The sequence below is a fragment of the Mesocricetus auratus genome, unplaced genomic scaffold, assembly GCF_017639785.1.
Source record: "Mesocricetus auratus isolate SY011 unplaced genomic scaffold, BCM_Maur_2.0 Super-Scaffold_100026, whole genome shotgun sequence".
NCBI lineage: Eukaryota > Metazoa > Chordata > Mammalia > Rodentia > Cricetidae > Mesocricetus > Mesocricetus auratus.
In genome coordinates, this window is record NW_024429207.1 from 12,119,666 (window position 1) to 12,145,498 (window position 25,833).

General features: G+C 41.2%; 1 protein-coding gene and 1 long non-coding RNA gene across 2 annotated transcripts in view; one reads left to right on the plus strand and one right to left on the minus strand.

The window, feature by feature from the left end:
• Positions 1 to 1,843: 1,843 nt before the first annotated feature.
• LOC121134122 lies at positions 1,844 to 6,034 on the minus strand. Its single transcript, XR_005871148.1, has 2 exons — positions 5,968 to 6,034; positions 1,844 to 5,539 (listed from the first exon to the last, which is right to left on the minus strand). It is a non-coding gene; the product is annotated as an uncharacterized LOC121134122 (long non-coding RNA).
• A 90-nt stretch (positions 6,035 to 6,124) lies between these two features.
• The window catches only part of Asah1 (N-acylsphingosine amidohydrolase 1), a 34,880-nt gene continuing 15,171 nt past the window's right edge, over positions 6,125 to 25,833 (plus strand). The window contains exons 1-2 of the mRNA XM_005066649.4: positions 6,125 to 6,352; positions 20,935 to 20,981. Of these exons, the coding sequence (XP_005066706.1) occupies positions 6,275 to 6,352; positions 20,935 to 20,981 (125 nt within the window). The 5' untranslated portion in view covers positions 6,125 to 6,274. The remainder of the gene's footprint in view (positions 6,353 to 20,934; positions 20,982 to 25,833) is intronic.

Genomic DNA, 25,833 nt, shown 5'->3' on the forward strand with positions numbered 1-25,833 from the left:
CCTTCTTTTCTTGCACCTTGCGTCTCTCTTACTTCCAGATCCCTCTTTTTCTCCTTCAGTTTAGTGTCTCTGCCTGTCATCCCCACCTATCCTCTCTTCTGCCTTGCTATTGGCCATTCAGCTCTTTATGAGACCAATCAGGTGTTTTAGACAGGCAAAGTAACACAGTTTCATAGAGTTAAATAAATGCAGCATAAAAGAATGCAACACATCTTTACATCATTAAAACAAATGTTCTACATCATAAACAAATGTATCACAACTTTTAAAAAAAGATTTATTTATTTATTATGTACAGTGTTCCTCCTGCATGTATGTCTGCATGCAAGAAGAGGACACCGGATCTCGTTACACATGGTTGTGAGCCACCATGGAATTGCTCTGAAAGAGCAGTCAGTGCTCTTAATCTCAGAGCCATCTCCCCTGTCCCAACACATCTTAAAATAACATTCCACCACATCCAGTTACTTGCATACACAAATTGCATCCTGGGCACACAGCCAGTTTTTAGGATAAGAGGGTATGATGAGTGAAGGGTGCAGATGGAGTAGGGCCAGTGCCTTGGCCACTGGCAGCCTGGTGGCAAGGACTTATAGAAGCCTCCCCTCCTTGACTACTTTCTCTACACATCTTAAGAAGCCTTTCTCTGGAATTTACAAGCTGACATGCTACAAGTGTATTTTGAAGATTCTTCGGAGATCTGACTGTCTGGGAAAACATGGTCAAAGGCAGCAACTATTTCTACTTCAGGTCTTGTCATTCAGGGCTGTGTACAGTGAGCATCTTGCTGTGGAAGGCAGATGTGAATGAGAGAGCCAAGGAAAGACCAAGACACGCATGTACTATGACTCTTACAGCTATCTATCTACCTATTAGGTAAGTCACTCCTCCCTTAGGGAGATATGACCGGAAGAACTCAGAGAAAGGTCAAGTTCTCGTTCCCAAAATATCTGATGTAGGTCTTGGTTTTGTGAGGTCCGAAGTTCATGTGATTTGTGTGGTTCTTTCTGAAGAAACAAATACAAAATTAGAAACATAAAATTTAGTAGGAGGCCAGCAAGCTTAAGGAGTGAAGGAGTAAGCACCGTGACTTTACAGTAATCCTCTTCTGCTATTTAGAAGATGATACACATTTTTCTGTAGATGTCAGGAGGTTGCTCTTCACCACAACAATCCACTGTGCAAGCAAAGCAACTTGAGCTTTGTAATAAGGCTTCAGCAATACAGTGTAGTGGCTCATGGAAACATAGAGTCCAGTTGTCAGACAGGCTCTGTGGTTGATTGACCTAACATCCTAACAATGTCACCGATGACCCAGTTTCTTTTAATCTTTCCACTGCTCTGTCCACTGTATCTACTTGATCATAGGTGGCTCCCTGAAAGTTTGTGCCTTGAATGCCAGCAGCATTGGATTGCTAACTTCCTCTTTTCTGTCAGAAGACAGAAGGCAACTGCTTTGACTATATAACATGAGTCCTAGGCTTCAAATAGGTTTGTTTGATACAAGCATCTGGGTAAGACATGAGCCAAGCATTTCAGCAAGTGGAACAGAATAATTGTAGATGTCATAAGCCAGTCAGGGCCTACCCCCAAAGGGATGGGGTTATGTCTCATTCAAATCCTGGAGCTGCTACAGGACAGGAATTGAGATCTGGGAAACAGCCACCAGGTAAGCCAGAGTAGGTCTGGCTTCATGGGCTAACTATACTGAACTTTTCAAGATACTCATTGGATTTATAGTTTGCCTTCCATTTTCACTCTTTTCTGCTGGGAGACTGAAGCCTCTAAAGGACAATGCTCATTTATTCATTCTTTTCCAAGCGCCAATGTTAAAAGCTCAATCTTTCTGAGAGAATAAATTTATTGCAGACACACTAGAAACAATTTGTTGAAGCATTAAATAGCTAATTACAATCATTTATGAAATGTAGGTGATACATAAAGTTAGAACAGGTTAGCTATTGTAGGATGTAAATTGAAAGGAACCTTCAGGCCAGGGCTATAGCTCAATTATAAGTGAAATTCATGTTTAGAATGTACAAGACTCTGGGACATAAGAAAAAATAAATGACTAATACCCTGGTCAGAAGTATATCTCATTAAGGGGAAAAAGTAAAACAGGACAGGGGTTTTTTTAGTGGCTCTTCAAAATGTAACATATTTGGATTATCATTGATTCAATAATAGCACAATGTTTCACAAAGAAATAAGGACTTAGTACAAATGGAAAGATTATTATAACCTTTATTTTTACATTTACAGAGAGACAATTAGATTAAATGTGAGTTCTAAATTTTTAGTTTTGTAACAGAAAAAGTATCACTTTATCTCAGGCTGAAGTAGTATTTCACATTTTTTAAGTCTAAAAGCTAAGAGAAAAAAACCAAAACCAAAAAACAATAGCAAGTAACAACATGGCATGATAAAGCAACCAGAAGAGAAAATGTGCTATGACCTCTGGTTTTCTATTTTTCACCTCTTACCACTGTATTCATTTCTGAAAGACAGACAAAAACTTCTTTTAAAACACATATGACAATTTAATTGTACCAGGCATTTTAAAATTAAATGTAATTGCTGGGAAGTGTGGCATACACCCTTAATACCAGCAGTCCGGAGGCAGAGGTAGGTGGATCTCTGTGAGTTCGTGGCCAGCCTGGTCTACAATGTTCCAGGACGGCCAGGGATACACAGAGAAAACCTGTCTTGAAAAACTAAAAAAAAATACACATCTAATTTATTTGAAATTGTGTCAGGGGTCTCACAGGCTTACTATAAAGCTACAATCCTGAAGTTCTAGGATTATAGGCATCTAAAAACATACCGAGCCCCTCAAAGCTTTTTGTTTTTGCTTGTAAGAACAGATATTTAAATTTGGTAAATTATTCTGTTAAAACACTTATTTTCAAACTGAAGTATTACCTCCATGTTTCTTACCTTCTAGTTCAAACTGTTATATACTCTGTATTTATTAAATCAAGTCATACTTTCTGGGTAAGTGCTATATTTCATTTAGGGTGGGCAGATTAGGTTACAATTATTTTAAATCAAAGCTCCACTTGGGTAACCTAGGCATGGTAGGTAGGAGATTTGAAAGGCTATGATTTGCCTACAGCTATTCCTATAAACAATTTAAATACACTGACTTTTGCATGCTAAACAGGTTATCCAACTCTCAGACTTGATATTCTCTGGAGAATTTGAATTATCTCCCTTTCTACACACATAATCATTCACATATATATTTCAATATCATCTCTATAAATACATGAGTATGCTTACATCACTATAAAGTTTCCTATAGTCACATCTTGTTCTTTCTGTACATTTTTAGCATTGGAAATTGATTAGTTTTTTTAAAAAAAGATTAGACACCTGTAATATTAGACACTTGAAAGTCTGAGTTCTAATCCAGCCTGGTGAAGCCTTGACTCAAAAAATAAAAAGGGGGCTAGGGATAGAAGTCAGGAATATAAGCCTCATTTAGCATTTGCAAAATCCCAGGTGCAGTGCCCAGCACTGTACACTCAAAAAACAGATGTGGGGGGGGGGGGGTGAGGGAAGACATACATAATATGCTGTGCTTCAAGGAAGTAGATGTAAGTTTTATTTTATCTGAAAAGAAAAATCAACAGTACAGGGTAGATTTTGAATGTTATTTATATGAAGATTGTGCACATGCTTATCATGCCAATTCATGTGAACTTTCTTTATATGGCATCTAAGTTTGTTAGATCACCTAACTACCAAATACTATTTCACAAGGAAAAGATGTCTGGTGACATGCTAAATTGCTCTCAATAGTAATTAAGGTGAATTAATCAAGTAGCCATTTGGTTTGGTAATAGCTCCTTCAAAACGGGATTCTCTACTTCTGATAAACATATTTTGAATTTTGTGGTAGTTCAGCAGATTCAACACTGAACATGTTTATTCAGCGTTATTAAATTTCAGAGTGAAGTCCCAGTCTCTACAATGGCCCTTGTCTTTAATCTGCTTTCCTTTCCTTACCTCTGACTTCATTTATTTCTCCCACATTCCTCTGCTCAAGCCACACTGGCTTTTCTGATATAGCTGAATATGCTGAACTGAATTTTCTGGAATAGTTGAATATGTTAGTTAAAAAATTAACAAAAAGGGCCAGGGAGGTGGCTCAGTGGTAAAAAAATTAACAATCATGCTTCCTAGTTTCTTTCGTTTCTGCTAATGTCCTTGTTTTTGTTTGTTTTGCTTTGCTTTTTGTTCTATGAAATGCTTTTATTTTGAAAGCATTTATATGGATATACATTATTTCTTCAGTTTTGGTGAGCATGAAGAAATGAGCTTGAAAGTCCTGAAGTAGTTGAATTTAGCACTACAATATTTAGAACCAAGTTGTAGCACTTCACTTGTTAAAGATGCATTTTTAACATACATAAAACATGAAACTGCATAGAGATGCAGTGCAGCATAGTGCTCTGATATGTAATATGCAACATGTAATCTTCACATCAGGTTAAGCATCTCTCCCCAGACATTTCTCATTTTGGTGATAAAAACGCATCATGTTCAGTCTCAGTCTCACTATTCAGCCTTTGCACCGCAACGGCGCTAGGCTTCCAGGATTCATCCTTTCCTTGGCATCCACGAGGCTGATTTCCCACCACTTACTGTTCAAAGCCACCCTTCTCAATAATGCCCACCCTGCCCGGCTGCTAAGAATGCTAACCCCCTTCCCAGCCTCTACATACTCCATACTTCTGCCCGGGAGCATTTACAGCCTTCTGCTTTCGTTTACAGACTACGCACACACGCGTGGTGTCTACTGTTTATTTCGTATCTAGTAAGTTTCATAAGGGAAGACCTTTATGTCTTTTTGTTGCTTCCTCATATCCAGTGTCAGAAGAGAACTGTGTGCTCTAGCATTCCCTGTTTTGCTCTGTTTGGAGATGAAGTCTTGCTTTGTTGTCTAGACTGGTTTGAAATGATACAATCAGTGACTGAAAAGAGCCTTCTGCCTCAGACTGCTGAGTTTGGAGCCTTCAGCCGCCCTCAGTGTCCCCATTCAAAGTATTTTCTGATGTTGCTTACCTAAGCAGGAACCCAAGTATGTGCCAATCCTGTGCTGTGTTTCAACACCTAAACTTCCTCAACTAGTACAATTTGTTTATCATGTGCCTCCAAATATAGGTGGTGAAAACCGCATCCACTTCCAATTTTCCAACCTTCAACAAGGATTGTTTGCGTGTTCTAAGGGAGCAATGCCACTGCTAAAACTACGATTTCATACAAATACACACACACATAAAAGAAAGGAGAAATACAGATTGCCCACTATCGGTATATGGTGGGGAGAAAATAAAAATTTAATGGTTCTGAATGACCTTTAATGCAGCGTCCACCACTCCCCCCAATAAAACCCCAAACTTCTTGAGAAGTCTGTCGTTGAAGCAGAAAATGTAAATCCAGAAGGCAAGTTTTCTTGTTGGATTCTAGGTAACTCCGCGAGCCTTGTCCAAGGATGGTGCAAAAGCCAAGCAAATATTGTACTTGTATCGATCTGTTTTTCAGAAGTAGACTATGAAGATACCTGTCTACCTGAAATCTCATGCGCTAAGCTAAAACACTCAACAAATACATGCAGGAAGGTCGCAACCCTTCGACCTCTCCAACCCCGGACATAAGAGAGAGAAATTAAAGTCCAAATTTTAGGATTTAGCAGAGCCGTGAAATCCCAGGCGGGTAACTCACAGCCTAGAGTGCCGGAGTGAAGAAAAAAACATCCCATCCTGGCCCTGACACCTGCCCCTCGGGCAGTGACCCCCTCGGGCAGAATGGAGTGGATGACTCACTTGGGGCCAGCCTTCCCCGGAGGGCAAACTGGGTCTGACGTCACGCTCTGAGACTCTGGGTCCGTTTGGTGGGCTTAGGAACCAGGACGCCTAAGAGCCGACCTCCCCCGAATCAGTAGGTTCCCGCCCCAGGTACCTTCCAGCACTCGGATCCCAGCTAGGGCAATCCAAGAGGGTGAAGTCCTAGGGAAGCGGGAAGCCACGCCCCGGGGCGGGACTAATGTTGGACGAAACCACTGCCTGGAGTGCGGGGGCGGAGCCTCTCTCTGGCCTTGTGCGCGGAGTCCTTCGTGGGGCCCGAGGTCTCCGGCGTGTCCCCCGCACTGTATGGTGTGGCCCGGGGTCGCCGGTCACGCGTCGGGGGTGCGGCCTGCTCCCGGCCGAGGTGGTCCCGGCTGCGGCTGCTGAGGGAGTCCCTTGGAGCGGCGCGGGCAGCTGGGAAGATGCTGGGCCCAAGTCTCCTCAGCTGGGTCCTCCTGGCCGCGGCTGTCACCTGCGCCCAGGCACAGCAAGTGCCGCCGGTGGGTGAGCTCCAGCCGAGGCGCAGATGGGGGTGCAGGTGCAGGTGCAGGCGCAGGCGGGAGGCGGGAGCAGCTGGGGTGGGCGGGTGGGGGCAAAGGGACACCTGCTCGCCGGCTGCATCTTCCGGGGACCCGAGGTTCAGTCTCGCGGAGCGTGGATGCAGACACGCCTTGGGAGTCCCGGACGGAGTCGCTTGGGTGCTCTCTGGGAAGAGAACACAACAGGGGGAAGCTCTAGCTTCCATGAACGACTGGGTAGGATTCACTCATTCTCCAGTCTTGATGGTGCTGTTTGAACTACCAGCTATAGGCAGAACCCTCTAGGGAAAAGACTACCGATTGCCTGTCGACTTTGGCATATGCTGCCTGCTTGCCAAGTGCTTTCTCCTGAAGAAGCCCACGCAGGAAGCTGTGGGTCACATGCAGTCTTAGCCCAGATGGTGAAGTCGCCCCCCCCCCCTGCAACCCCAGTCGCTTTCAAGCCCAGTCACGGAATGTCTGTCCCGTGGTGCTGCGCGACCAAGTCGCAAAGGCCACAAGACTGTATTTTCTAAAACCGCAAGAGACAGTGAGGGACTAGCACGACTCTTGCATGTAAGTACAAGAGGAAGTAGTCCTAGAGTGATAATCTAGCCAGAGGTCACATCGTTATTGACAGAAACATTTCTAAATTCAGGCTCTTGGCTGCAGTCTCAGCCTGACACCGACACTTCATAAATTGATTCATTCTCTCTCTGTCTCTCTTTGTCTCTGTCTCTGTCTCTGTCTCTCTCTCTGTGTGGGTGTGTGTGTGTGTCTTACAAGCTATTGATCTGAAGGCTATTTGTTTTGCTTTGTTTTGTTGCCAGCAAATTTAATAACTAGGAACCTGGATGTATCTTATCTGAGGCGGATAACATAATGTTGAAAAGACGGGACCTTGAAAGTGGCAACAGTAGGAGTTTATTATTTTATTCCTGGAAAGAGAAATGCTTTTTGACTTAAAAAAAAAAAGGGCAGGTTATTATCCAGTCACCAGAATAAACACTTAGCAAATAAAAGTAGAATGCAGAAAAGCATACATATGAATAATTTCAGTGACCAAAAGCCATATAGTATGTACAAACGATTGAAAGATGATAAGAACAAACTGTTTGCTCTGGTGTGGATAGAGAACTAATTTTCTGAGGTAGGTTGGGTTTCTGAGAGTTGTTAAAGGCTGTGGTATTTTGGTAGCCTGTGCCTTTTATCCAAAGATTACCAAAGGGACATAGTAGTAGTTGAGTAAATTAGGTCTGGTGTTGAAGGGGAGGATTGAGAAAGAACCTCTTCAACCATGGGTTAAACAACAACAATTTAAAAAAACCAACATGTTAGAGAATTTGGTTTAATCCAGGATTGGTTCTAGATTTGGTGTCTTTAGAACGCTGAGGAATACCTGGATAACAAGTGGCATTCTTTTCTCTTGGCAGTGGGAAGGGTGTGTTGTGTTTGGAGAGCTACATGCTGCTCATTCTTCACGTGTGGACAAGATCACGACCCAACTTGCTTTGTCTCATTTTAATGTCCCCGAGGAACTTAATTCTCTGAGTGTGTTTGTGTCCTAGAACACAACACAAATACCTGGGGTCCCACAGGCCTGCCTTGTGTTTATTAATGTCAGCTGTGAACCAAAGAGTAGTTTCATGTACTGGGAGCTGGTTATTATTATTTTTTAATACTTTGTTTTTAAGCAAAGACATTTTACTGTTTGTTTCTTGGTTTTCGGCGCGAGGGTGCTCACCCAGGACCTCACACATACTAGGCAAGCTCTTCACTTCGAGTTACATTCCTAGCTCAAGCAAATATTTGAGTCCTTCAGTTGATTTAATCGTTTTTCTCAGAACTGTAGGCGGAACTTTCTTTTGGCCTCCAGCTTACAGATACAGAGACTTCTTATTAATTATGAAAGCTTGGCCTTTACCTTAGGCTTGTCTCAACTAGCTCTTACAACTTACATTAACCTGTTTATCTTAATCTCTGTTCTGCCATGGAAAGACCTCTCTTCCATCTTTCACCTCCTGTGTCCTCTGGCTGGCTAGTGACTCTGACCTCCTGGATTCCTCCTCTTCCTTTCTCTCCCCTCAAGTCCCACCTATACCTCCTGCCTAGCTATTGGCTGTTCAGCCTTTTATTACTCCACCCACAGCAATACACCCTCATACAGGGTACTACTATCCCACAGCATTTCTCCCTTTTATCTAAATAAGGAAGGGTTGTAACTCTAACATAGTAAAACTACACACAATAAAGCAATTAGGTCAGAATTACATTTTCAGTGTTTAGTCCATATGTATTTGGCAAATTTGGAGAAAGTACTGAATTTTCTATTCTATCATAATAAGTCCAAAGTTTTATACCTAAACTGTTTTCTAGCATAACTTGTATTGTCATCCTAAAAATATCTTTTTAAACCTTAAAACATCTTCTTAGATAAACAACTCAAGCTTTTATGTTTCTCAACCTTATAAACGTTACATCTCTTTTTATTTATTTTTATTTATTTTTTTATTTTTGGTTTTTACGAGACAGGGTTTCTCTGTATTGTTTCGGAGGCTGTCGGTCCAGCCTGGCCCCGAACTCACAGAGATCCCCCTGCCTCTGCCTCCCGAGTGCTGGGATTAAAGGCGTGCGCCACCATCGCCAGGCACATCTTTTTTTTTTTTAATAAATTTTTATTTAAATTAAAAACAATCTTATTTTACATACTAATCTCAGTTCCCTCTCCATCCCGTCCTCCCATCCATTTCCCAAGGAGGGTGAGACCTCCCATGGGGGATCATCAAAGTCAGTTACATCATTTGGGAAAGGACCTAAGTCCTCCCCGTGTATCTAGGCTGACAGAGTATCCCTCCATAGGAAATGGGCTCCCAAAGCCCATTTGTGCACTAGGGATAAATACTGTTTCCACTGCCAGGGGCCCCATAGACTGCCGGAACCTCCCAACTGACACCCACGTTCAGGGGACCTGGTTTGGTCCTATGTTGGTTCCCCAGCTGTCAGACTGGAGTCTGTGAACTCCCACTTGCTCAGGTCAGTTGTTTCTGTGGGTTTCCCCAGCATGGTCTTGACCCCTTTGCTCAGCTCATCACTCCTCCCTTTACATGGCCTTTTCCTTTTATATTATTGTACTCTCTCTTTAAAGACTATTATTTTTAAACTATGTGTTTTTTAAGACTGTCTGTACCCATTTCTTTTCTTTTTTTAGCATCTAAGTACATTTTTAAGCATACTGTATCTGTTCAGAGGTTTTCTCAGTCTAGACCTGACTTTCTCACAGTGTTCTCTGACCATGTAAGCCAAACCTTAAACTGCTGAGCAGCACCTAGGCCCTCCACTTCGTTCCATGTAGCACATGACCTGGTGACTGGCTCTGCCCCCTTCAGGTTAGTGAGAGTGGAGCCTAAAACCTGTGGGCCCCAGGCTGGAGCTGGTCTGTCCACCCCAGTTCTGGGAAGTTTCTGAGTTCACACTGCAGTAGGCCTTTCTGCCTTGTCTCCTGCCACCTAGTAGGGTGCTGTTAGGTGCTCGTAAACCCCAAGTGCTAGGTAGCAGGTCCTCTTAAAAGACCTGTGCCTGTGTACGCTGCAAGCACTGATTCTACTCTGAACTTTTTTCCATTTTCTCAGTCCCTACGTTGAATTGTATGCCCCACTTTGGGCGCCAAATGCAGGTGGAGTTTTCTTTTGACATCCAGCTCACAAATAACATAGAAACTTCTTAATAATTATGACAACTTGGCCTTTACTTTAGGCTTGTCTCAACTAGCTCTTATAACTTAGATTAACCCGTTTATATTAATCTACATTCTGCCACATGGCATTACCTCTCTTTCCTTGCGCCTCCTGTTCCTTCTCTGTCTGGTGACTCCACCCTTCTAGAGTCCTTCTCCTCTTACTTTCTCTTCCCAGAAACCTCACCTATACCTCCTGCCTAGTCGTTGGCCATTGAGCCTTTTATTACACCAATCACACCAATATACAGTGTACAAATATCCCACAATGCAGAACTGATTGGGAAAGTGTTTCCACAGGTCTTCGGTGAATGAAAAAAAAATAGGGTTAAAACAGAAAGCAGTGATTTTCCTTATATTCTGGTCTTATGGCCATTTTATTATCATTGAACTGTTCTCTCATTAAATTAATGACAAAGACAGGTGTTATGTAGAGGGGATTTATTTTGTTTTAAAATCTTTACTTACAGAATAAAAACTGGGACCTTTTTTTGTGCTGAGGCACTGTTAGAAAAATTTCGCTCATCCTGAAGAAATTGGGCCCTAATTTCCAAAAATGCCCTTCAGAGCTGCCTGGAAGACTGGTGACTTTATTCTTTGACAGAATGGAAGGCAGTTGTTTTTTGAGTTTTGTTATCTTGTTTTTTTTAGCTTAAATCATTATATGAATGATAAACTGTATGAAGTGTAGCCAAATATATTTTGGGAGGTTACCAAACATAATTCCATATGACCAAATATATTTCAAAATATATGAATATGGATGAGGGCTTGTTTAAAAAGATAAATGAGTTATTTGGTTTGAGGCATTAGCTGTGCTTTTTAAAAGTTTTGTATTTGAGGCTGTTTTCAGTATAAGTAACTGAAAGTTGTCTTAAGTTATTCTTCACTATTGCTTCTATGAAGATTCCATTAACATAGGGAGCCGGGCAGTGGTGGTACACACCTTTAATCCCAGCACTCAGGAGGCAGAGGCAGGTGGATCCTTGTGAGTTTGAGGCCAGCCTGGTCTACAGAGTGAGTTCCAGGATAGCCAAGGGTATACAGACAAAATTTGTCTCGAAAATCAAACAAACAAAACGTAAGTGTGTGTGTGTGTGTGTGTGTGTGTGTGTATGTGGTCTGATGGAAATATTGGGGGGTCTAGGAATAATGAGAATGCTTGAAGCCATTGGAGCAGACAGGCTCTTCTACAAAGAGTGTAAATGAGAAGATGAGAAGTGACCAGAATCTAAGCGAGTTTCCCATGTGCGTGTCAAGTAAAGAGGAGCCCCGCCAAGTTAACACAGCAGCCCAAATGGGAGAGCTCAGAGTGAAGGATAGGCAAGAAAGGGAAGGAGTTACTGCTTTGAAATACCATTGAGCATGAAGTGTCCATTCTGCTCACAGAGGTGAGGTTACTGACTGTCTTGTTCTGTGTAGTATAGTGACAGAAAATAAATAACAGCAGAATGAGGACTGACTAGAAGGCAAGGAACCAGAGTAAGAGAAATGACTGTTCTCAGTAATAAACCTGACCAGGTGGTAAGATATACATGTGAGCATGTGATTGAGCAAGGCACTGCTAAAATGAGCTACAATTGTATGTCAGCATCCGGTGTGTGTGGTGAAACTGTTGGCGTTGAAGTAATGATTATAAAGCTTCTCTTAATCCCATAAGCCCTAGATGGTTTTGTTCACGTTACTGTACTACAGAGGAAAGAATACACAGCTATAATTTGTTCTCTTAGCTCTTCCTAAGTACTGGCATTGAGTCAGCCAACATGATAAGGCTTCTGCCCTCCCAAGTGGTTGATTCACCTACGTTTATTTAAATATCATTGGCTTACTGCGGTGCATCCAGCTAAAGGTCAAAAGACATGACAGCAGCCATGTTTCTCTGCATCTGAATTGTTTGTAAGCAACAGTGAGTCTCCATCATGGAGTTCTGACTGTCCTGCAGCTTGAGTCCCTCCTTCCTCAGCCTTCCTACACTACCACACCTAACTGAAAAATGTGTCTGTATTATTAGAATCATGTATGTTTCATTGAGAGTCCCATTAATCTTGAAGGATTCAAATAATAAAGGACAAAGTTTGCCATTGTGTAAAGATGTGGAATGTGCCTTGATAGCTTAGTGGAATAATTTTCAGTGGATATGTTACTTTTATTTTTTAAAGCCATTGTGTGTGTGTGTGTGTGTGTGTGTGTGTGTGTGTGTGTGTGTGTGTGTGTAAGGAGGAAGAGGTCAGAGGGTTATCAGATCATTTAGAATTGGACTTATAGGCAGCCGCAAGCTGCCTGACGTGGGTGCTGGGAAAACAAACAAACAAACAAACAAACAAAGAAAAAACAAGCTCAGGTCCTCTGCAAGAAAAGTGTACTGTTAACCACTGAGCCATTTCTCCAGCCCTGGTATGTTATTTTTATATGTATGATGTATTCAGTGGCTCTGTAATTTACTTTTCCTAATTAGTATGAAGGACATAAATACTAATTGAATAGATTTAAGTTACTATAAAAAATAAGTAGAAAATCTTGAAAAGCATTTATTTTTCTTTTTTGGGGAGATGGGGTGGGGTGGAGTTGATGCACGTTTTCTCTATTTAACAGCCCTAGCTATCCTGGAACTCACTCTGTAGACCAGGCTGTCCTCGAACTCACAGAGATCCACCTGCCTCTATCTCTTGAGTGCAGGGTTTACAGGCATGTGCCACCACCTGGCTCAGAGGTTAAGAACACTGGCTGCTCCTTTAGAGGTTGTTAGTTCAATCCCCAGCAACCACATGGTGGCTCACAACCATCTATAATGAGGTCTGGTGCACCTTTCTGGTGTGCAAGCATACATGCAAGCAGAAAAGTCATTTCTAAACAGATGTGGTGATGCATGACCATAATCCCAGTACCCAAGAGACTGAGGCATGAAGAGCATGAATTCAGGGCCAACGTGGACTACATAGCTAGTCTCTAAGTCAACATTTTTTGGTGTGTGTTTGTGTGTGTGTTGCTGTTTTGCGTTTTTTTCCAAGTTCAAATACAATGAAACATTGTTTTTCTTTGCTTTAAACAGCAACATAAAAGAGAGGGGCTTCCTGGGGTTGGGGTGGGGGAACTGAAAAATTGAGATTCTTAATCTGATTTTTTTTTCTCCCTATGACAAATTAGCATGATATACTGACAGACTACTTACTCTGTCCATCTAGGATCTGTTTATAATACTTACTAGTTATCTATTTAAATTTTCCCTACCCTGATAAGGTTGTCTGTTATTAAAATCATGCATAGTTAAATTTGGGAATGGTCAGAGAGTTCACATAGCAAATGAGATGATTGTGTTTCTATTGCAGTGCTGTGCACAAGCCTTGAAGGTGTTGTTTCTTGATGCGGAGGCTGTGCCTCTCTTTTCACCCTAGGCCCTGAACTAGCCTGCTTAAATGACTTCCATGCCAGTGCCTTCTAAGGGACTGAGATGCCAAGGTCTAGTGGCTATTGCCTTTACTTATTTTTTCTTGTATTTATGTATTGTTCTTACAGCTATACTCTTGTTTCTTTTCAAATCATATAATCGTTGGCCTTTTCTTTTTAGAGTCAGATTGTATGTCATTTTCATGTCTCATTATTAGAGCCAGTATTATTGTAGCTCTCAGCAGTGATTACTACATGTAGTGTAGCCTAGTTGCTTTTCAGTTCAGTGTGTGTGTGTGTGTGTGTGTGTGTGTGTGTGTGTTTGAATGTAGTCACATGCATGCCCCCTCTCATGTGGAGGTCAGAGGACAGTCTTGGTTGTTGGTCCTCACCTTACACCTTGTTTGAGACAGGATCATTTTGTTATCTTTCCACTGCATGTACTAGCAGCTTGCCAGCTTCTGGGGACTTTCCTGCCTTTGTCTCCCATCTCCCTGCAGGAGTGCTGGGGTTACGGCCTCTTGTGCTGTGTTCTTTGCTTTTATAGGGTTCTCGGAATTCTTAATGGGTCCTCACAGTTGTGTTTCCAGATGGTGCTTTTACTCACTGAGGTATCTCTCAGGCTCCCCTTTTTTGTTATTTGTGACAGGGACTCAAGTAGTCAGCTGACTTTGAACTCAGTGTGTTCTGAAGATGACCTTGAACTCCTGACCTTCCTGCCTAGTCTTCCCAAATGCTGGGAGTACAGGGTGCACCATCTTGCCATGCTTGCAGAAGCTTTTATTGCCCTAAAATAACTTTAGGTAATGATAGCTTCAAACATTTAAAAATGCCAGAGATTAATTCTCTGAAAAAATCCTACATAGAATATAAAATAAAACCATACAAGTTAGAGAATATTTGGAAATATGTATTAGGTGTACATGGATAAATAAAATGGGATAACATGAACAGGCTTATGAAAAGTTAGCCTCCTAGTCCTTCTCCAGTCCATACCTCAGAACAGCCACCTTCAGTTGTTTCTGTGCTTGATTGACTAGGTAATTATAAAGATACTTGACCTGCTCATGTATCAGTTCATCCAGAGCTGGTGTCTCCTGGTATGCTAGTTGTTTATAACTGAGCTTTTTTGATTGCTTGCAGCCATGATATATGATATATTAAATGTTTATGTTACAGGCAGTGGTGGCGCATGCCTTTAGTCCCAGCACTTGGGAGGCAGAGGCAGGCGGATCTCTGTGAGTTCAGGACAGCCTCCAAAGCCACTGAAAAACCCTGTCTAGAAACCCCACCCCAAAAAGTTTATGTTAGCTTTATACATGCCAATATTGATGATGAAGCTATACTAGTATGTCAGAATTAATTTGGTTCAGGTGTTGCCTATCTCATGTGCAGTGATGGATAAAGAGCTTATTTTAAGCACCCTTCCCACTGTCATTGCTTTTATGATTGCTTTGTGGAGATAACGCTCATAAAATACAGTTCACCATTAAAAATACACAATTAGAGGACTAAGGCAATGGCTCAGTGGTTAAGCACTTGTCATGCAACTGTGAGGACCTGTTGTGGAATATTACTTAACTATGTAAAGATGTGTTTACATTTGTTTATGTTTCAGAATATTACTCTATGTAAAGATGTGTTACATCTGTTTATGTTGTGGAATATTACTTAACTATGTAAAGATATGTTACATTTGTTTATGTTGTATTTAACTAGGCAAAGATGTGTTACATTTGTTTATGCTGCATTTATTTAATTATGTAAAGATGTGTTGCTGTTTTACCTTGCCTGCCTGAGGCGCCTGATTGGTCTACTTAAAAGCCGAATGGCCAATAGATAGTCAGTAGAGGGATAGCAGATGGAATAAGCAGGAAGAGAAATTTAGGCTTAAGGAGGAGAGAACAGAGAAGGAACAAGGGAGAAAGAGAGGGAGATGCCTGGAGCCAGCCAGCCAGACACGGAGTAGGATATACAAAATGAAAGAAAGGCAAAATGTAGATGAAGATAAACAGGTTAAATTATGAGCTAGCAAGAAATGAGCCTAAGCTAGGGCCGAGCAGTCATAATTAATAAGTCCCCATGTCCTGATTTGGGAGCTGGTTGGTGGCCCAAAGAAAGCCTGCTACAAGGACCAGAGTCCAGGACTCCAGAAATCCTTAAAAATGCCAGCTGGGTGAGATAACAATTCTTAGACTCAGAAAGTGGAAACAAATATCAACGTAAGTTTCTGTCCAGCCCGGTCCCACTGCCCTTCAGCCCAAATAAACACACAGAGGCTTATCTTAATTATACACCGTTTGGCCAATGCGCAGGCTTCTTATTTGGCTAGCTTCTTCTTAATTATTAACCCATTTCTATTAATCTGTGTATCTCCACTTTGTCTTGGCTTACCCATCTTGCCTGGGTCCCTTTCTTCCTCAGCAGCTACATGACATCTCTCTGGCGACTCACCCTTTGTGTTCCTCCTCCCAGAATTCTCCTAATCTGCTAGCCCTGCCTATACTTCCTGCCTGGCTGTGTCTTGCATGTCCAATGGCCGAAACAGCTTTATTCATAAACTAATAAGGGAACATATATTCACAGCATACAGAAGGACCCCCTCCCCCAATCAGATAACGGATTCTGGGAACAAGCTGGCTAGCAAGATTAGCTGTGTCTGTGAGCTCTGAGTTTGATTGACAGCCCTGCCTCAGTTAATAGGTAGAAGAATGAATGTGATCCCAGATAGCTGCCTCAGATCTCCACGTGTACCATCCTCACACACAAGCACATACCACACACATGAAAAATAGAAAAAAGAAAAAATATTTCTAAAAATAACAAAAATATACAATTAGAGAAGGTGGGGAAATAGCTCTTTGGGTAACAAAACTCATTGTAAAAGCATGAAGACTAGAAGTCAGATCCCGAGCACCCATGTAAAAAAAAAAAAAGCCAGGTGTGACCATGTGCACCCACAATCCAACCAGGGTGGTGACAGGAGAATTGTTGGGGATGGCTAACCGTGTTCATTAAAGACCTTTTCTCAAAAGAATAAGGCAGAGGATGATAGAGCAAGACACATAGTGTCCTCTTCTGGCCTTCACAGTGTGTGTGTGTGTGTACACATTCACAGATGCTCATGCATATATCACACACACACACACACACACACTAAAATAGCGTCAGCATGGTCACAGAATTGTACAGTCATCACTGCCATCTAGTTTAAGACAGTTTACTCCCAACTCCCAGCCCTAAGCAACCACTAATAGAACCTCTCTAAAGATTCGCCTGTTCTGAGTATTTCAGAGGGGACTATACAGTGTATGGCCCTTTGTGACTGGCATTTTCTATATAGTATCGTTGTTTTATGGCTCATCCCTCTTGTAGCGTGTATCAGTTCTCCATCCCAAGACATACCTCGTTTTGTTTATCCATCATGTAGTTGGTGGACAGTGGGCTCTCCCACTTTTTGGCTAGTATGAGTAACATTGCTATAAATATCGAAAACATGTTTTTGTGGGTGTTTCTGTCTTCCTATCTCCTAGGATATATATGGGATCAGGGTGGCTGGGTTTTATGTCACTGTTTACCTGTCTGAAGAGCTGCCAGATGATTCTGTAAAGCAGCTGCTGTTTTGTATCTTGCTGTCAGTATGAGTGATCCCAGTTTCTTCATGCCCTTAGCAACGTTGGCTGTTACCGTGTCTCATCAGAGTAGGCGGTGATGCTGGGCGTCTTTTCTGTGCTTATGGGTTATTTGCATATCTCCTGGAAAAATGTCTACTTGGATCTTTTGTCTGTTTTAAAAATTAAGCTTTTACTACTGAGTTGTAAGTTTTTTAATGTGTTATAGATGTATATTGTCAGATATACGATACACAAAGTTGTAAATGTGGATTTATTTCTGAACTCTTGGTTCTATTCCATTGTTTTATGTATTTATACTCATGAAAGCACTCACTGTCTGCCATTGTGTTCTAGACTTATTGTTACTATATCACCATAAGATTTCCACTTTCTCATTTAAACATAGGATCTCATATAGTAATTTACTATCATAGTAAAATTGTAACTTAATATTTTAGCAACCATAAAGCAATAGGTTTCTTATGACATTTTCATACATGTGTAGCATTGCTCTTTTCTCTTATTTGTACCCCAGCACCTTCCCTTGGTCCCCTTTTCCCTCCCACTGGTCCCTCTGAGCCCCCAAACTGTCCCTGTCTGCTATCATGTTGTGTGTGCGTACGAGCGCACGTGTTTGCGTGTGTGTATGTGTGTGTGTGTGTGTGTGTGTGTGTGTAAATGAGAATGAGGTTCAGTGGGAACACAGATCTACCTTTCTCTTTTCTCTTCCATCTTCTATCTTGTCTTGTTCCCCTCTTCCTGCAGACCCCTTCCTTTTCTACACAGTCCCATTTCTTATAGGTAAGACTGAGTCATCCACCTTTGATCTTTCCCAAGATTTCAGCCACTCATAATGCTGAAACCTGTGGGTTAATTTTAGGAATCTGGCCATGTTGATAATTAAATCTTCCACCCCATGAACAGGATAGCTTATGATTACCCATGTTATCTTTAATTTTGTCGGTTAGTGTTTTGTAGTTTCAGGTGGACAAGTTTTGAATTTCGTTGGTGAAGTTTATTTCTAAATACTTGTTTGTTTTTGTGTTTGAGACAGTCTCCCTGGCTTGAGTTTATGATCCTCCTGCCTCAGCCTGTGGAGTAATGGAGTGTGATTGTACGTGTTTACTTTGTCCATAGGTATTCCTTGGATGCTTTTATAAATGGGACTGTTTTCCTTTATTTTAGTTTTTCATTATATAGATATGTGATTGCTGATTTGGTACATTGATCTGGTGTTTTGCAGACTTGCACTAGTAAGTTTTTAATAGCTCCCTTCAGAGTTTTGTATTAAATATCACCTCTTGTTCATTTCAGATGCTGTCTATTTCATTTTTTTTTGCCTTATTGCCTTGGCTTTGATTTTATTTATTTTCCTGTAGTTCTGAAGTCCTCTACCAATTGTCAAAAAATCATTCAACTTTGCTTGTTTGTGGCATTATTGGTGTTGAATCCAGAGTTCAATGCATGCTGAAGAAGCATGCTGCTACCACTGCTCTGTGTCCCCAGCAACACTCGAGTCTTAGTCATGTGTATTTTGTGCCTCACCTTTGTAAGCCTATCCCCTGGAGTTTATAATTGCTTTCTTCCTTTTTTTTCTGCTAGAAGAACCCAAGCTAATGTCATCTCTGTATCCTGCTCTGTGTTTTGAAGTTCCTGGTTTGTTTTCTTAACATATATTTTTATCTATTCTTCCCAAAATCTACTGAATTCCTTTTGTAATTATTACCATGTTAATATTTGCACCATTTATTTCTAATTGCCATTTTATATGTTCCTAACATACACACTAACAATAAATAAATGTAAAAGGCAATTTTAAAAAGATCTGAGCAAAAAGTTTATTTAAGAAAACTTATAAAACTTTTTTAAAAATGCAGCATTTAGTAGGCAGAGATAAAGTAAGCTCCATGAGTTCAAGACTACGCTGGTCTACACAGTGAGAAACAGGCTAGCTATGTCTACATAGTAAGATCCTTTTTCAAACAAACTACACTGTATTTAACAAAAGTTGTAGTTATTACTTGCAGTTTTCATTGTCAGCACTGTAGACTGAACTTCACCTCGACGTAGTTATCAGAGTTTCAGTGAACTTTTGCTAGAAACGGAAGCAAGCAGAAAGCCTGACATTTCAATATAACCAAACCTAACAGCTGCGTAACACTAAATCTCTGTACTGTTTTGTTTGTTTGTTTTTGATTTTGTTTTTTTGAGGTCCAAGCTGAGGTTGAAGCATTTTTGAGCAAGAACTTTTTACAATTGGTATTGTTTAGCACAAACGACTTTTTGCTACAGACTTAATATTGTATCTAAAAGCTTTCACTGAAATCATGCTTAAACAAGAAACCTATCCTATGGTAAAGGCATTTTGGCAAGAGTGAAATAGCTCTACATGCTCACCATGTTATCAAAAATTAATTTTGAGATTTCCATTCCTGCATAAGAGTTCAGCAGGTAGTCTGAGCACCACCTATAATTTCAGTAGTTTCCTCCCCTACTCTACCCCCTCTTATTACAGATTTGTGCTTTTTAGTTTACTTTCACAGTATTAGGTCACTAGAGGCGAGATGAACATACTTGCTACCTGGAAAAAGTAACAAGAGGCATAAATCTATAGGCATATCTCTTGCCTGATTTTGTGTTAGGAGAAAATTCAGTTTTGCCACTAAATGTGAACAGTTATCCCTGAAGCAATCTCATTGACTCATTGCCTCCAGTAGTGACCTCAGTGTTGGGGCTGCCCGCCCTCCTATCTGGGAACACAGTATGGCATTGAGAAGACAATTATAGTACAATGTGGTATTGTAATGGAGATGTGTACAAATGCAGAAATATATAGGAGATGACTGTTTATACAAGAGGTAGATGAGACTTCACGGAGAGGGGTGGTGGAGAAGTGGGAAGAGAAGTACGTGTCTGGATTGGATTTTAGAAGTTAGACCTACAAGTTCCCCAGGTCAGAGAGTAGACATCTGGGCAGAGGACACAGCACATGCACAGGATGGAAGCGGGGGAGGCTTAAGAAGTGTTTGTGTGTAGCCATGGTATTAGGAGGCGTGTCCAGAACAAGACTACGATGATAGGCTATGGCCAGATTATTAAGTACCTTATGCATTTGCCCTGCAAATCTGGTTTGAGATGCAAATCCTAGGTCAGGATGCAATAGAGTTGCCTCAAAAATTGAGGTAAAGCTACATCCTATTAAGCCATTGACATACTACCCAATCTCATAGAAATATTTTCCATCCATCTTTATACATTTCTTTACTCAATATAATCATTTTTAAAAGCCAAATTATAATGCCTAGTCTGTGTGTAAACTGAAGTGAAATTGTTTGGGGATTTGGGAGGCAAGACTTTTATCTTTAAAGTTATTGAATGCTGGTACTGGGAAGATATCACAGAAGTTACGAGTATATATTGTTGTCACAGAGGATCTGGGTTCAGTTCCCACCACTGTGAGGTAACTCACAACACTTGTAGCTCCAGGGCTTTCCAATACCTTTATCTGGTCTCCTCAAGTACCAGACATTCAGGACGTGCACATAAAAATATGAATATTTTAAAAAGGTATTGAATTCCAACTGTTGCACATACCTATAATCTCAGTGCTCAGGCAGCTGAGGCAGGAGGATTATGAGTTTGAGGTAAGGATGAGTGTGCTATTTAATACTAAATTTGAAGCCAGCCTGAGACAGGGAACTTCTATCTCAAACAAAGACAGTGACATGCCTTAAAAGGATGCTTTTGTCTTAATAAATAATGGTTTTTAAAAGGTTGCTTCAATGACAAGCATTTGTAATTTTCTGAAATGTTCATTTTTCTTTGTTTTTTAGTGGACAGAAGATTGCAGAAAATCAACTTATCCTCCTTCTGGACCAACGTAAGTGACCTCAGCTGATCAAATCATTGTCCTGTGCACAGATCCTGTAATGATCGCCTAGAAGTAACAGCAATAAATGGAACTTAAGCCAAGTCTTCCACCTGGAGACAAGGTTTGGCTTCCTTATGTGTATGACTTAGGCAGGTAAGAAGGTAATCTGATTAAAACGTCCATTTCCTGCCCATGAAACTAATAGGAAAAGAAAGGGTTCCTACCCATCACCAAGCTACTCTATCTCCTAGCAAGCATTTTTCTGCTCTGTGACAATGGAGGCATGTATCCCTCCTGAGCTCCAACACTTTGTAGTGCCTGGGTGTAAGCCCTCAGACTGCAGTGGAATGTATAAGGAATCCGTATATGAAAGTGTCTAGAAACAAATCCTGATTTGATAAAGCTTTCAGGTAAAACAAGATCAAAATCCATATGACAAGGACTGAAGCCATGTTTTATTTTAGTCTAACATTGTTTTTCGTTCACATTTTTGTCTTTCCAAATCTTAGAGATGAAGTAAGCCTGAGAAGCATGCAAGTATAGCCGAGGGGCACGGGGAACAGAATGCAGGGTGAAGGAGGGGTGTAGAGATGGTCATCTTTGTCCCTTGTCCTCTGCCGAGGCAAGTCACTGTTGGTGGAAGCAGAGTACAATCGAGACTTCGAGTTTTTGTAACACTACATGGCCTAACCAGCCCCTTTCCTAGTCTGTGTGTTCTGAGTAACACTGGAGTGTCACCCTGTGTCCACCCTCTGAAGCATTTCTGTTGCTCATTGAGTCCTTAGTATCTGTTGTGTCGTTTGTCCCTCTATGTGTTCTGGATTAAATTACAAATGACCTGAGAGCCATGTGGGCACAGGCGGCATGATTCTGGAATGGTCTTGGCATAGGGAATACCAGGTTACAAAGGATGAAATGATACTGTTTATAGTAAAGTAGAAAAATACACTAAGGTAATTAGCACTGATTGACTATCAGTTACTGTTGGTTGAGAGGAACTGTGATAACCCAGTTGTCTTTCCTTTATGGAAAGATTTAAGAGTAACCAGCTTCAGTACTATTCTCCAGCCAGTGCCATTCAGCTCAGTCCAGTGAAGGTCCTTTCCATCACTACTGATGCCATCTTTGCCTTCATTGCCCTCCTGATTGTGTCTCTTGGCTGCCCAATTCACTGAACATTGAGCAAGCAATTTCTATACTAAAGGCCTTTTTTAAAAAGAATCTACCTTCTTCTAAATGTATCATATATATATGGATATATTTCCTTACAAACTGTAAACCTTTCCTGTAGACATAACACAACTTGTTACCACATGTGAATGTGTTTGTATGTGTGTCCATCCCTATATGTTGTGTTTTCTCTCTTTGCTTGCTATTCTGCTGTGTTTCTTCCAGTTTCACTATCCCATTCCCCAACAATGAAGTCTCCTGCCCTATTCTTCACCTTTTTTTTCTGAACTGTACAGCAATAGCTCTTGACAGCTGGGAGACAGGGTGACATGCACCTTTAATTGACAAGTGTCTTCCTAGTCCTATGAGGTCATCGTTGTCAATCAAGTGCATGAATCTTGGTGGGATACACCAGCAAATCTGAGGGAGGAAAAGGACACCTGTCTGTCTGGCCTGACCTGTCCCATCAATGCAGATATGGGGAGACTTGACTGGCAGCCACATCACCCTGCATCCACTGGAATCCCATTAAGCATTTCTTTCCTGCTGCTCACTGGTGCTTTGCACCTGCTCGTATTTGTATATGCATGCATTGTGTCACTTGGACTAGCTTGCAAGCCACCTGGGAAGGCAGGTGGGTTCAGCTATTATTATGATTGATAATATAGTGACTGGGCATAGCACATGCGGAGTCTCAAAAATAGACATATTTACATTCATTGTAGTAAAGTAGCAAAACATACTATGGAGATTATCTATTGATCACGAACACTAAGTGCTTTCTACATCTTTCATGCGATCTTCACTGCCTTCCTAGGGTACGTACTTTTTATGTGTGTAGGAAATGAGTTGCAGTATAAGTACAAGAATATCATAGAGAGATGTGAGATAAAATATAAGCTTAAATTAAGCTTTCATTGTGAAAAAACTTCCTTAATCAGATTAACCAGTTCTCCAAGAATTCCTACTGGTGGAGGTTTCATTATCAAATGCTGGCCCTCTCTGAGAGTGAGCTTCTTTCCTCTCCATTTCTACTGTCAAATGCTTGGGCCTACATGTCCAATACTCAGCTGACAAAGACTCAGGAACTTACGGAAGATGTTAGGTATGTGCTGGCTCTGTTGGATGCTGAGAAGGGAAGAGCTGGTTGGAATTCACAGGTAGGACACCAGCCACCAACGTGCACAGATAGTCCCAGGAGCACAACACTTCATTACTGCATCCAGACATGGAAATAGTCCCATCAGCCTATAAATGGGGTAATAGATTACTAAACCTTGGGAGACAATTTAGCATGGTTAGTCAAAAGAAGAAGCAGAGGAAAATTAGAATTGTTATAATGAAAAAGGGTTTCCCCACAAAGATTTAAGTATACAGTATTCATGTAGTTGTCAGCTTCTAAGGAACTGAGGAACTTGAAAAGAACAATTATATATTTTATATGTACACAATAAATATACATAAATATATACATATAATAAGTATACATTTAAACAATTATAATTAATTCATAATAATAATACTAATAAATAATAATGAATTTTAATTTTGTTTAAATGTATATTTCCAAAACTGAATATACTTCTCCTGCATTTATATCACAACATGAATGGGTACTGGCTAACACTTTCTTTTTTTTATTACTTTAATTTTAAATAACTTGCTTCACATGTCAATCCCAGTTCCCTCTCCCTCCCTTCCTCCCGCACCCCCCCACCATTCCCCCAGCTTCCCACCTTATCCCCACTTCCTTCCACATAGGGGATATCTAGAGTCTGTCATTTCACTCAGGGCAGGGTCCAGGGACTCCCCTAAAAGTCCAGGCTGAGAGAGCATCCCTCTTTGTATTATGGACACATGAAGTCCATTTGTATGCCAGGGATAAACACTGATCTACTGCCAGGGCCCCAAAGGTTGCCCAGGCCTCCTCACTGACTCTCACACTCAGGGTTCAGGATCAGTCCCATGCTGGCCTCCCAGCTGTCGGTCTGGGGTCCAAGAGCTCTCCCCCCTTGTTCAGATCAGCTGTCTCTGCTGGTTTTGCCAGCCCATTCTTTGCCAATTTGTTCATCGTTCCTCTCTCTCTGTCACTGGGTTCCATGGGTTCAGTTCAGTATTTAACTGTGGGTGTTTGCCTCTGCTTCCATCAGTCACTGGATGAAGGTTCTAGGATGGCATATAGTGTAGACGTCAAGTTCATTATCAGGATTGGACATTTAAGGTGGTCTCTCCACTATTGATTAGCTTGCCAGTTGGTGTCATCCCTTTAGATCACTAGAGATCTCACTGGTGCCAGATCAGTCTTTAAAGTAATAAAAAAAAATCGAGGGGTGGGGGAGGGAGTGGGAGCTGGGAAGAAGAGAGGGGGAGAAGAGAAAGAGAGAGTAGTTCATGGGGGAATAGGAAGGTTGAGTGGGGGGGGTAGAATAGGAAGAGGGAGTCATAGGTTAGAAGACAGGTCTGGCTAACACTTTCATAAAACCTTACACATATACCTGGGCCCCAAGCCCAGCAATATCATTTAGAGAAGCAGATATTCATGGTAGTAAAGTAAACACAGAGGTCCAGTAAATGACTTTCAGGAAATGAACTACGTCTGGCTATAAGTATATGGGCTAGATGATCTGTTAAGAGCCTGGTATCATTGCAACACATACCAGTATGTACCCTACCCTCTTCTTAAAGTAATACACGGCTCAAGTGGTGGATGCTTTTAGGTTTAGCTTTAATCTGATAAATCCTTGGATGTCACACCCTTGAAAGCTATTTCAATTTGTTAAAATTACTAGAGAAGAGCTAGTATGGTGGCACATGCCTGTGATCCCAACCCTTGGTGGGTGGGTCCAGAAGGATTGGAGGTTCCCGAATTCAGGGTAATCCTTAACTACATAGTAAGATGAAGGCCAACATGGGCTACATGAGACCTTGTCTTAATCCCTGCTCCTCAAATGGATGAGAAAATGAAGTTGCTGTGGCAGTGGAAGTAATTGTAAAACTTGTCCATCAGAAATGTGACCCAGCTCCATTAATAAGGGGTGGACATCACTATATCCTCATAGCAGAGATGGCTGTGTGTTAAGAGTAGGGAATTGAGAATGTATGTGACAGGTTAGTGCTTGGGATTTGACTTGCTACAGGCAGATAAGAGGAGTCCATAGGCATACGGAGAATCAAAGAGTCAATCATGGGAAGCTTGTGTTTGTTACCACTGTGGCCTTATGAGGTGACAAACTGAAGCCATCATGAGAGACACCAATTTGGCAATAGTGTTAGACTGGCTGACAAGCATTTCAGACTGGGAAACCAAGTGGTGAAGTGTCCTAGTGTCTAGAAGGGTCTAGTAGTTCAGCACTAGACTAAATTGTCACAAATCTTTAGGAAAAAAAAAAGTGGGCATTTTCTGTCAGCAGTGTTTTAAATTGTCATTTTTGAGCCACAATTGATTCACATATTCCCAAGTCATATTAACATTCCATGTTTATTTGTATGGTTTATTCTTTGAGGCAGGGCTCAGAATATAGGCCAGCATTCTGAGTACTGGGATTATTGCTATGTCTGGTTCACAGTGTAGAATTCTCTTCTATGATTGCTGAGTCTACTTGAGATTGTATGTGCAATCGCTGAGGCACTGGGTGCAAGTTGAACTTCCTTTGCAGGCTTTGCTTGAGTAACCCACTTCTATACTGTTGCC